The 12228-nt window shown below is 40.7% G+C and overlaps 1 protein-coding gene across 16 annotated transcripts in view; it reads right to left on the reverse strand.

Annotated features, from left to right (window-relative positions):
- The window catches only part of LOC135109832 (uncharacterized), a 56933-nt gene that overhangs the window by 29312 nt on the left and 15393 nt on the right, over positions 1-12228 (reverse strand). For 11 of the 16 annotated variants that reach the window (XM_064021555.1, XM_064021559.1, XM_064021558.1 and 8 more), the window contains exons 3-5: positions 10223-10363; positions 7291-7323; positions 157-339 (exon numbers count right to left, since the gene is read on the reverse strand). In XM_064021555.1, the coding sequence (XP_063877625.1) occupies positions 157-339; positions 7291-7323; positions 10223-10363 (357 nt within the window). The remainder of the gene's footprint in view (positions 1-156; positions 340-7290; positions 7324-10222; positions 10364-12228) is intronic. The other 5 variants (XM_064021560.1, XM_064021566.1, XM_064021568.1 and 2 more) reach the window with 1 other exon arrangement.

The raw sequence follows: 12228 nt of genomic DNA on the forward strand, positions 1-12228 counted from the left end.
TTTTTTCTTTTACCTTCATGTTGTCAACTTTTTCTCCTGTTTCTTTCATGATAACCACACATTCATTCCATTCCTCACATCACACACGTTTGGACCACTCACACGCTCTCTCCCATCTTTCCTTCCCATTTCCTCCTTCCTTCCCGCCTCACTCACCATCATACACGACAGGGATGCGTCTTCGGTAGTACACCAGGGCGGGGAGGGACCCCAGGGAATATTCATCAGCAAGTTCTGGGTCGTTGATTTTGACGAAGGCGATGCCGAGTTGGTCCGCGTCATCGTCCACGTTCTCCAGTTCCTGCAGGGCTTTGGCGCAGCGCCGGCACTCGCTTTTATCTGCAGGAGGAAGATCCACAAATATTTACTCATGTGACGAGCCAGCAGAGCCTTCCACCGTCCTGCCTGCATGCACACACACCCGGAATAACATCGACCTGCGGCCTAAGTCAACTTCTGCACTGTCTCCGGGTAGGCAATGGATACGGAACGGGGAAAGAATCACACCACGCTGGTGTACTCTCTCTCCCCACCAGATGCCGTCCCCCCCAAAAAAAAAAAAAAGAAAAAATAATCAATGGTATTGATGGTCCCGAGCTTACACTAAACTTATCTAACCGAACTCTGCTAACATTTGTAGCTAAACCCTCTGACTGTTGTGATTCGTCTTAAGCTTAATAAAAGACTCGGTGTGAGTTTAAAGTATAGTTTCGAAAGACGCCACTGAAAACAAAGCGATTGATCGAACCTGTAATATAATGTCTGTTTCGTTAAATCATGTACGCTACTCAAATAGAAGGTATCGTATTATCATTGACAACGAGAGTTCACTCTTTATTTTCCTTGTGCCAGCCCAAGCGATCTCAAAGCAACGGACAATTCGAAGCAAACCACTTTAAACAGTACAATAAACCTAACATCAGAATGCAAACTTGACTTTAAGATATCTGTATAAACTTGCATGTTTTTTTTCGGTACAGTTGCAGGGGGAACACGAGCCTGCATATCTATGGGAGCCTTGCATTGATCTGTGGTGTGTTGCATTGTGTTCTGGTGCAGCTTGAAAGAGCGATGCAGCAGGGGAAGCTGTGTAAACTGAATGCGCGGAAGGCTTGGAGGTTGTGCATGCAAATAAATAAATAAACGAAAAAACGAGTAATCACAACAAACGAAACGAAGCCCTCTCTCTCTCTCTCTCTCTCTCTCTCTCTCTCTCTCTCTCTCTCTCTCTCTCTCTCTCTCTCTCTCTCTCTCTCTGATAGCGATAGTAATCCTTGGAAATTGAGAACCAGAAGGAAAAAAAATCCATTGTTTAAAAAACAGCACGCGTGAAAAACAGGAAAAACTACAAAATTCCTCTATGCTCGCTTCGGAAAAGAGAGAGAGAGAGAGAGAGAGAGAGAGAGAGAGAGAGAGAGAGAGAGAGAGAGAGAGAGAGAGAGAGAGAGAGAGAAGGAAAAAAAGATCAAGTGAGCAGGTAACAAGAGCTCGTGTGTATCACCTGTGCGAGCCTCAATTAACCTTTCTACGTGGGGACGATTTGAGGTGACTGTTACTGCCTGGAAGGAAAAGGGGAAGGGAAGGGCGGCGAGAGCGAGAGAGAGAGAGAGAGAGAGAGAGAGAGAGAGAGAGAGAGAGAGAGAGAGAGAGAGAGAGAGAGAGAGAGAGAGAGAGAGAGAGAGAGAGAGAGAGAGAGAGAGAGAGAGAGAGAGAGAGAGAGAGAGTAATAAGGAATCAAGAGAAAGTAGGAAGAGAAGAAAATGAGAAGAAGTCAGTGTGTGATCAAAGAACAGAGAGAATGAAGATGCAGAATTAATATCAGAAATGAAGATAAAAAAACGCAAAAAAGAAATGATAAAAAGCACAAAGAGATTACGGAGGATGAAAGGAAAGGTAAAAAGAAGCGAAAATAGAGCAGGAATGAGAGAGGGTATCGCAAGTGAGAAGAGGGGAAAGAAGCAGGAAAAAGAGGAGAGGAGAAAAGAAGAAATGAAAGGGCTAACATAATTAAAGAAAAAGTTTCGTAAGGGAAATAAATGAACTGTTACCCGAAAGACTGGCAGAAAAATGAAACGAAGAGGGAAAAAAAAGAAAGACAAGTTAAGGAGAGAGAGAGAGAAAAAAAAAAAAACTGCACTAAACGAAGAACAAAGGGATAAAATCAGATGATAAAAAGATTAAAAAAAATGACAATGACAATGCGAACGTTCAAATCTGAAACAAAGAAAATTAGCGGAAGAGGGGAAAAAAATATAAGGAAAGTAATAGCAACACAGAAATAGAACGGAATAATGATAATGATAAAAATAAAAGTAAAAAAAACATCAAAGGAACTACACTACAAAACCACACGAGGAAAAATGAAAGAAGTCACTAGCGGTCGAGGATAAAAGGGAAGGAAAAATGAAGAAGGATAAAAATATACGAGGAGAAGAAATGAGAGAAGTAAGAAGCTGAGGAGAAAGGAACTGAAGATGACATGAGCAGATGACGCCCGTTAATTGCGGCACACACACACTCACACACACACACACACACACACACACACACACACACACACACACACACGCACACGCACACGAGAAGAGTCAGGGCAGTGGACATAATTGAATTTCTTCTTTTAATCTGCAATCAGACATTCCCGCCTAAATCTGACAGACGGGAACATGCAAGGCGACTCTTCAAAAGTGACAGTCTTGTTTCGGGGACTGTCTTGTGGGTGTGCTTATCACATTTTTCTTTATTTTTATTTCATTTTCATCATTCCCTTGTATTTTCTTTTAATTTTCATTTACTGTATTTTTTATTTATTTATTTTTTTTTGTTATTTTCGCTGACTTTTGTTTCTTTTTATATTTTACGATTTTTTTTCTGTATTTTCTTTATATTTCTTTTTTTTATTATTTCCTGTATTTTTCCTTTTTCCTGTGTTTTCATTGTCTTGTATTTTCTTCCTTTTTTCGTTGTTTCCTAAATTTATTTTCTATTTCTTACTGTCTTGCCTATATTTTCTTTCATTTAGTTTTATTTTAAGTACAAGAGTAATATCTCGCAATTAATTTTGTATCTTCCATTTATTTTGGTTTTGTATTTCTATTTCTTTCCAGCTTTTTTACTTACTATCTTTATTCTATTTTATTTATTTATTTATATATTTAAAAACATTTTTTTGGTACAAGACTGGTATATGGTTTCAATACATTTTTTTTTCATTTGACTTCTTTTTTTCAGAATTTTCATTTTGGACAAGGAAATATATTGTTTTAATTAATTCAACAGTCTTTCCTTTTTTTCCATTAGATACAAGAACAATATATGGTTTCAATTAATTTAGTATTTTTGTTTTTTAACCTTTTCACTGAATACAAAAATATCTGGCTTTAATTTATTTAAGTATCTTTCCTTTATTTACATTTTTTTTCCATTACATGCAAGAATATATAGTTTGAATTATCTTTCTTTTTTTCCAATTTTCATTAAATCCCCCTCCCTCTCAGAAAAGCTTTTATTTATTTATTTTATTTATTTTATTTTATTTTGCTCCTTGTTTCTCTAATCTCAAAGACAATCCCGAGTCTTGATTAATATCCAATATTTGGTTATCCTTTCATTGACGATTCAGCAGAAAAAAAAAAAAATGAAACAAATATTGTGGTTTTGATTAACTTCAGAAAGTCATATTAACAAAAAGAAGAAGAAAAAAAAAATGCGAGGAATGTGAAACTGAACCGAGGACTTCGAGAAAACAAAATGATTGCACACAAAATTTTATCAATGCACAGTTTAATGATTTACCTCCAGCATTTGAGGGCATCGAATTGAAGATCTCTTTACTACACATGTTTTGCATACATTTTTTCTTTTATTTAATTTTTTTTTTCCACGTTTCAGGGAAATCGGTCAAGGGCAAGGGAAACAAAAATCCTAACTAACTAACTAACTGACTAACTGATTAACTAACTAGCTAAGTAATTATCTATCTAACTTACTCCTCACTCATTCATTCACTCACTAACGAACGAACTAAATAACAAATGAAAAATAAATAAAGAAATTAAACAGATATATGAATGAATGAAACACAAGTGAAAAGGATTAAATAGCTCGTATAGCTCGTATAGCTCGCAGTTTCTAACACATAAAAGAATAAGAAAGAAGAGAAAGAGAAAACGGGATTGGCAGAAGCAAGGGAAGAGAAGAGCGCCTGATAAAGATGAGATGAGAAAGTTAGGGAGAAATGTTCATCGTGCAGTGAAATCGTAAAAGTTGATGATGATGATGATGATGATGATGATGATGATGATGATGATGATGATGATGATGCTGATGATGATGATGATGACAGTTTGCTGATAATGGTGTGCGGAGGTACATTAATCTCTGTACCTTGCACATTTAGGGTATAGTTTTGATGATGATGATGATAATGATGATATATGAAGTGATGTTACTTTAATTGCTACTTTGTCTACTTAGCAAATCACAAACTGATGATAATTACGATGACAATGATGATAATGATGATGATGATGATGATGATGATGATGATGATGATGATAATGACGACAATGATGACAACTTGAAGAGTGACCTTGCATTAATAATCTCTTTGCTAGCGAATCCCAGACTAACGATAATGCAGATAATGAGAATGAAGATAAAGATGTCGATGATGATGACGACGATGATGATAATAATGATAATAATAATGACGAAAATTATGACAGTCTGAAGAATAACCTTACACTAATTACTACTTTGTCTAACTAGCAAAACCCAGACTAACGATAATGAAGATAATGAGGGTAATGAGGATGACAGTGATTTGCCAGGTACTGTTGCTCTGATTAATCAAGGTACATACAGGTGCGGCGGCCAGGTGTGTCTCACGCTCTCTTTTTACCTTCAAGTCCAGGAGTAATAAGCAATACAAAGGAATTCCTCTCATTATGACTCAGCGGCTGGCACGAGGTATGGTGGGGGGAGGGAGGGAAGGGTAAGAGAGGGAGAGGGGGGTATTGCAGAGGATAGTGAGAGGGTGGGGTGAAAGGAGGGAGGAGAGAAGGGCGTTGGAAGGAGGGAAGGAAGGAGGGAAGGTTGGGGGGAGGGAGGGAGAGAAGGAGGGAGGGAAAAGAGGGGCGGGTTGGAGGATGGCAGTGTTGCAGTGGAGAGTAGGAGGGAGGAAGGGATGGAATGGAGGGAAGGAAGGAAGGAGGGAGAGAGGGAGGGAAGATTGCAGGGAGAGGGGGTTAGGCCAGCTGGTGCAACTAATTAAGAGACATTTTGAGGTGACCTACAACTTACCACGCCAAAATAAACACAGAGAGAGAGAGAGAGAGAGAGAGAGAGAGAGAGAGAGAGAGAGAGAGAGAGAGAGAGAGAGAGAGAGAGAGAGAGAGAGGTCAATCCTCCTTGTGTGTGTGTGTGTGTGTGTGTGTGTGTGTGTGTGTGTGTGTGTGTGTTTGGGGGGGAGGGGGAGGGTGGTGGTGGTTGAACTTTTCTCCTAAGACTTTGTTTACTCTTTCAAGGTCAAATCTCCCAACATTCTCTCTCTCTCTCTCTCTCTCTCTCTCTCTCTCTCTCTCTCTCTCTCTCTCTCTCTCTCTCTCTCTCTCTCTCTCTCTCTCTCTGTTACAATTATGCCAAAAATTCGAACCCCACTCTCTCTCTCTCTCTCTCTCTCTCTCTCTCTCTCTCTCTCTCTCTCTCTCTCTCTCTCTCTCTCTCTCTCTCTCATTGTACCCATACTAATTAGACAAAGTACACCCAGTAATGGATTTACAAACAAACCCAGCAGACACTTGTGATCACTATATGCATTTACTTAGCGTGGCTCCCTGATCGAGATGAAACATGAACCTTTGATGGCTGCAGTAGTAGTAGTAGTGTAGTAGTAGTAGTTAGCAGTAGTAGTTAGTAGTAGTAGGTATGTATAGTGATGACAGACATGTGGAGATAATAAAGTCAATGAAAGTTGCAATTAAGACATGACGTGATGGTGACAAACTAGTGGTGATGGTGTGGGAAGTGATGGTGTTGATAGTGATAATGGTAGAGAAAAATGTAGAGCCATCGGTGGAAGTGGTGGTGATGGGGATAAAAGTACACCAAAAGTAGTAGTAGAGGTAGATAGTAGTGGTGGAGAGGTGGAGAAAAAGAGGTGGTGACATAGGTGGTGGTGGTGGTGGTGTGACGCGGTGCAGGCAGCTGTCTACTAAATATAACCTTTCCTCTTTAGACTACACGTGAAGTAAACTTGAGCCTTCTAAACTGTACACGTGCGAACCGGGCGAAGGCGAGCCGTGACAGAACCGTCGTAATACAACCTGGTGACTGTCAATGATAATAGAACAGTGATAAAATATTAATAGAACCTTGATATGTTAGATGTGACACTGAACCGTGGTAGAATCGTGACAAAACCATGATAGAACCTTCGTAATAGAACCTGGTGACTGTCAACAATAATAGAACCGTGAAAATCATTAATCAAACAGCAATAAAATCTGATAAATGTGACTATGAATCGTAGAAGAACCGCTATAGAACCGTAATAGATCCTGGTGAGTCAAAAGTAACAGAACCAGAAGACCGTGAAGAAGATAGAACCGTGACAAAACCGGGAAACCCTGAGCCGTGAAATAATCGTAACAAAACTACGCTAAAACCAGACGACCGTGAACCATCCCGGAACCAAGACTGTCCATCCCACGTACATCAGCATCCCTTTGTCCCTTGGCCCGTCTCGCTCTCGGGATCAGAATAAAGGTTATCCGTAAAAGGGATTCGTGTGTTAGTTAGTCATGAAAGCAATTAAAGCACACGAGAAAGGGACATGAATGAATAATAGGCAAATGATAAGACCGAAAGCGTTTCCATGTAAAATGAAAATGTAAATAAACACAGGCAGTGAAGGGCGGGCAAGGCAAGCCAGCCAGCCAGCCAGCCAGCCAGCCAGTCAACGTCCAGTAATTATACAAAGCAAACTATGAGATATAATGAAATGAAGAATTAAAGCATTAGTAATACAAAGGATAGAATTCACGGCTGGTGATACAGACTTATCGCTTAGGAAATAAAGGAATATTGGAAAAAAAAAAGACAGGAAAAAAATAAATGCAAAAATCAAGCTGCACGAACAGGAGATAGGAAGGTAAAAATATATTGAAAGTAGGTGCCAGGTGCAGGCGAGTCATGGTAGAACTTATATACCATGTGTTGGTCGTTCGTCGTGGCAGCGCGACAGAATCTCATGCATAAACCATCACTGTCGTACTGGTTCTTACTTACGTTCTCCCTGGTCGCAAATGTTGTCCAAGTGACCTGCCGAGGTGGTAGGGCATGATCAGAATTAGAGGCTACAGAAGGGGTGATACACAACCATTGACAGCCTCAGCACAGCACACCAGCACAAACAGCGCTGCTAGACAAAAAAGAGCTATGTATGTAAATTTCTGCAGACACACTCACGTGGGAGCCGTAATAACACCCACATCTGTAAGGGCATGAAGCACATTCGTTATACACTCCACAATTTCACGGTTTATTCCACAGTGAGCAGCGGGGAGCAGCACTAAGGACGCTGCCTCCACTGGTGTAAGGTAGGGAGAGGCACGAGTAACAGCCACAGTAAAGGAGGAGGGAGAGGCGCGCATTGCAGGGAAACACAGAATTAAGTCAGTGAAGAAACACCAGCTTAGAACTAAACGGTGTCCTGCTAAACATACTAAGGACAAGTCCACGAGAGGAAAACACGTTAACTCTACAAGGAAGACGATTAAGTGAAGAGGACAGACAACTTCCTATTAATCAGCGTCAGAGGCGTCAAGAGTTATGTCAACAAAGTGGGGAGCGTCAGCAGGGAGTGAGGAGGCCGTCAGCAAACCCTCGCAGCCAGCCAGGAATCACCGTCGCCCAAAGATTTGCATGAAACGTGACGGCGGGGAGAGAGAGCGTGACCTTTGTAACGCTTAATGAAATCTGGTGATGCGGTGACGCGGTGATGCGGTCTTCCTGTTTGTTTTTTCCTGTTACAAACATACTTTCAAATTAAATTCTATTATGTAAAGGATTACACTGGGCAATACTCCTCATACCTTTTAACAAAAATATGAGATATTGAAATAAACGGTTAAATAAGAATAATTACGCTAATGGCTGATGTTAAGTACGAGTAATGCTCTTCCTGTTCATTTAATCAGTGAGGAGAATAACGATAATGTTCATCTCCTTTTAACAAATACAAAGAGGTTTCATAATAAATAACTGTAAATACAAGTAATGAGAAGAAATTAAATCAAGCATCGCTCTTCCCTTTCATCTATATTCTAGAGAGGAGAATAGCAAAACTCCACACCCTTTGCAACGAACACAAACGAGACCTTGTGATAAATAAATGTAAACACGTCATGATCACGGGAATGATACTGGGTAATGCTCTTTCCGCTGGTTTAATCTGGCGGGAGTAACTCATTTCGCATTACGGATTATAGCGATAGTGAACTGCATAATGCGGTCACATTACGAATAAAACGATGAGGTTGTCAGTAGTAAACAGAACACGTACTGTACTTCAACAACGATAATTACACGGCATTACAGCAACTTAACGCCCCCCCTTCCCCCTCCCTCTCCCAAACCGTACCCTCCTCCCCGGCGACCACGACCTCCCACACGAGCTCCCCTTCCCTGGCCTCGCTGCCTCCCAGACACACGGTTATGGGGCCACACTCCGCGCCGCACACCAACAAGGAACGCACACTCCCCAACTTGGCCCATATCGGCGACACACAGACACCATAAGAAACGATAATTAATACAATAATCCCGTAAAAAGGGGAATAAGCGTCAGGGAAAGGCAGATTTTAGCTCGTTCCCTTTGTGGCACACTAACACAAAACGCGACTAACCACCACTGCTAACACCTAATTATCCTTGTTTAGAGAGGCTTTGTGACACCAATATGGCGCAAGTTTCCGAGCCCCAGTTTCTCCAAGGTTCCTGTTTGCTGCCGCCTCTCACTCCCTCCCTCCCTCCCTCACCCTCCACCTCCGTCGTCTCAGGTTCAACTGGTTCAAACTATTTCCCAATACTATTACGAGTACTATTATTATTGCTACTATTATTGTTACTTTTGCTATTATTGCTACTACTAAAAGCAAGCAAATGGAAAAAAATCCAACGTACCTCTGTGGAATGGACTGATTCAGTGACCCTCAGTGCCTTAATGGAAACAAGTGTGCATCGCAGGCGTTTATTCTCCGTCCTAACGAAAGCGTAAATCACAATATACACTGAATGCCAGACAGAGAGAGAGAGAGAGAGAGAGAAAGAGAGTGAGAGAGAGAAAAAAAAAAAAGAAAATACTGCAGTAAAATCAAGCCAAAGAAGAGAAAAAGACCTAGTCAAACTTTAACTTTTCGGCTAAAAACTAAGGACGGTGTTAGTCATTTCCATAAAGAAAGGCTGGCGGAGTTAATATTCACAACACGGCGGGTAAGAGGAAGCCAAACTTTCTTACCACTGTAAAATAATCTCTCTATTACCTCGCTGACGTGCATGCTCGAGTGCCGGAGAAGAAAACGAGAGAGAGAGAGAGAGAGAGAGAGAGAGAGAGAGGAGAGAGAGAGAGAGAGAGAGAGAGGAGAGAGAGAGGGACTGAGTGAAGACTTTTTCTTTAATTGAGGGAGTCGGGGAAAGGAAAACAAAAACTTCTGTCAGAGAGAACACAATAGTAGCCACCATACCTCGCTCGTTGTTCTTTGCCTACTTTGTCTATCTAATGTCCGGTGGAGTGAGGGTCCCGTCATCGACATGCAGATTATATTCATTAGTAGGGACAGGTGAGTATGTAGAGGTGGGGCGGGGAAATATATTAATGGAAGACTTAGAGGAATAGTTGAATGACTTTGATGAGAAAAGTTCCTAAGGTCCTGCGTTTGTCATTTAGAGAGAGAGAGAGAGAGAGAGAGAGAGAGAGAGAGAGAGAGAGAGAGAGGAGAGAGAGAGAGAGAGAGAGAGACATAATACCCTCCAGCAAAACTTCCCCTTACCACTCCATTCCTCACACTCAATTTCTAAGTTCCCCTGTCCCTCCTCCAGACACACACACACACACACACACACACACACAAACTCCCCCAAATCCACACACACACACACACACAACCCCTACCCCCCACACACACACTATTCTAACCCACTTCCACCCCATCGTACTCACAGAAGAGCACCGCCACAAACTCCTGCTCCTCGACGATTTTGTCCAGAATCTTTGCATTGACTTCCTCGATCTGGTCCGGCAGCTCCATGGCCTCGAGGCTCGTGAGGAACTCCAGCACAGAACTCTCGTCCATGAGGTCACCTGGAGGGAGAATGGAGTTGAGGAAAGGTTATTGTACCTGAGAGAGGAGAAGGGAAGTTAAGTGGGAAGGTTATTAGTTGTTTAGTAAAAGAATGATTGACTGAAAGCATTGAAGTAGATAGCAAATAATGATGGAATTGATAAGTTAAATGAAAGTGGAGGTTAGGGAAGGTCGTATTATTTTAATAAGAGAAAGGAACGATTGACTGAATGCACTGAAACACCGCACGAAAGAAACAGATGTTATTGATGGAACTGTTAGATAAAGGGAAAAAAATGGGATTAGAGAAGATTATGATTGTGGAAGGAAAATAAAGAAAGTCAGGAAAGGTTACTACTCGTTTAGTAAGAGAAAAGACTAATTGAATGAATGCGTCGAAACGCCTCACATAAAAACGGATAAGAAATATTGATAGAGTTGTTAGATAAAAAGAAAATTGGAGGGCAGGGAAGGTTATGCTTGTAGAGTGAGGAGAGGGGAGGTTAAGAAAGATTATTACTAGATCAGCAAGAAAAGAGAGATTGGCCGACTGAAAACATCGAAACAACGCACGAAAGAAAGAGATAAATATTGATGTTACATAGAATAAAAAAAAAAAAAAAATGGGAGGTCAGAAAAGGAGTAGAGAGTAACTGATTGAATTAAGGCACCGCAGGAGAGTAGTACAGCGCCACTTGTAAGAAAAATATATTAGACGATAAAGCACTGATGTAATTATTAAAAAAAAGGAAAAGTAACTCATGAAAACAATCATAGCAATCTGGTGTCAATTATATAACGGTGGATAGTTACAAAAATCAATGGTGATGAAGTATAAGTGTAAAGGTAATTGTAGGGTTAGGAAGTTAAGTGAAGCAAGTTAAAAAGGCAAGGAGTATTTCAGATAAAGTTCTCTGGGATGAAGTTAAAGGTTGTGATGGGAATTGTAAAGTCAGTGAAGGGAAGCTGTGAGGATTATGAGGGAAGTTTAAGAGGATGAAGCCAAGGAGGTCAAAAGAGACACGTGCATACAAGATGGAAGGGCAAATATCAGAGGTTAATTTGGACTAAGTGACACATGAAAGAAGACAAAAAGTAATAGAAGTTAACGGATAAGCGGATACACAATGGAAGAGGTTAAAGGAGGTTAATAGGAGCTGGGTACATAAATAAGGAGACACGTGGATGTATTATTGAAGGGGATAAAATGAAAGATTAATTTGGACTAAGTGAACACATAAGAGAAGAGAAAAGTAATAAAAGTTGATAGGGAAAGGCGAATAGATAACGGAGGAAGGTTGATATGAAACACGTGATATATAATTGAAGGGGAGAAAAAGAGAGGTTAATTAAGACTAAGTGAACACATAAAAGAAGAGGAAAGCAATAAAAGTTAACAGGGAGAACCAGTTATATAATGGAGGGAAGATTAATGGAAGGGAGGTTAATGGGAGCTGCGTGCATGCAAAGGAATAAGTGAAATTGTGGTGAACGTTCAAAAGAAGTCAGATTATGAACGTGAAAGACAATTCTAGAAAGTTAAACCACAAACCATTTAAATCCTCAACAGTGACACGCTTATCAGACACAGAGACACGGAAATAAACACGAACGGACCACGAAATTAATCAAAAGCTCATAGATACAAAAGACCAACCAGGAAACGAGGAGAACATCACCACCACGACCACCACCACCAAGTTTTCAAATAAAGTCAAGGAAGATAATTGGAATCCACGAGAATGAGGCGGGAAAGTGAAGAATGTGAGGACGAGAAAGGAAGCTCGTGAGAAAAACTAGGGTCAACTTTCATATCTTGGGAACAGTTGAGGCCAAGAAACCGCTAACAAGGTCGACTGAGTAGCCATGAAGGGGCAAGACTTAA

The sequence above is a fragment of the Scylla paramamosain genome, chromosome 19, assembly GCF_035594125.1.
Source record: "Scylla paramamosain isolate STU-SP2022 chromosome 19, ASM3559412v1, whole genome shotgun sequence".
NCBI lineage: Eukaryota > Metazoa > Arthropoda > Malacostraca > Decapoda > Portunidae > Scylla > Scylla paramamosain.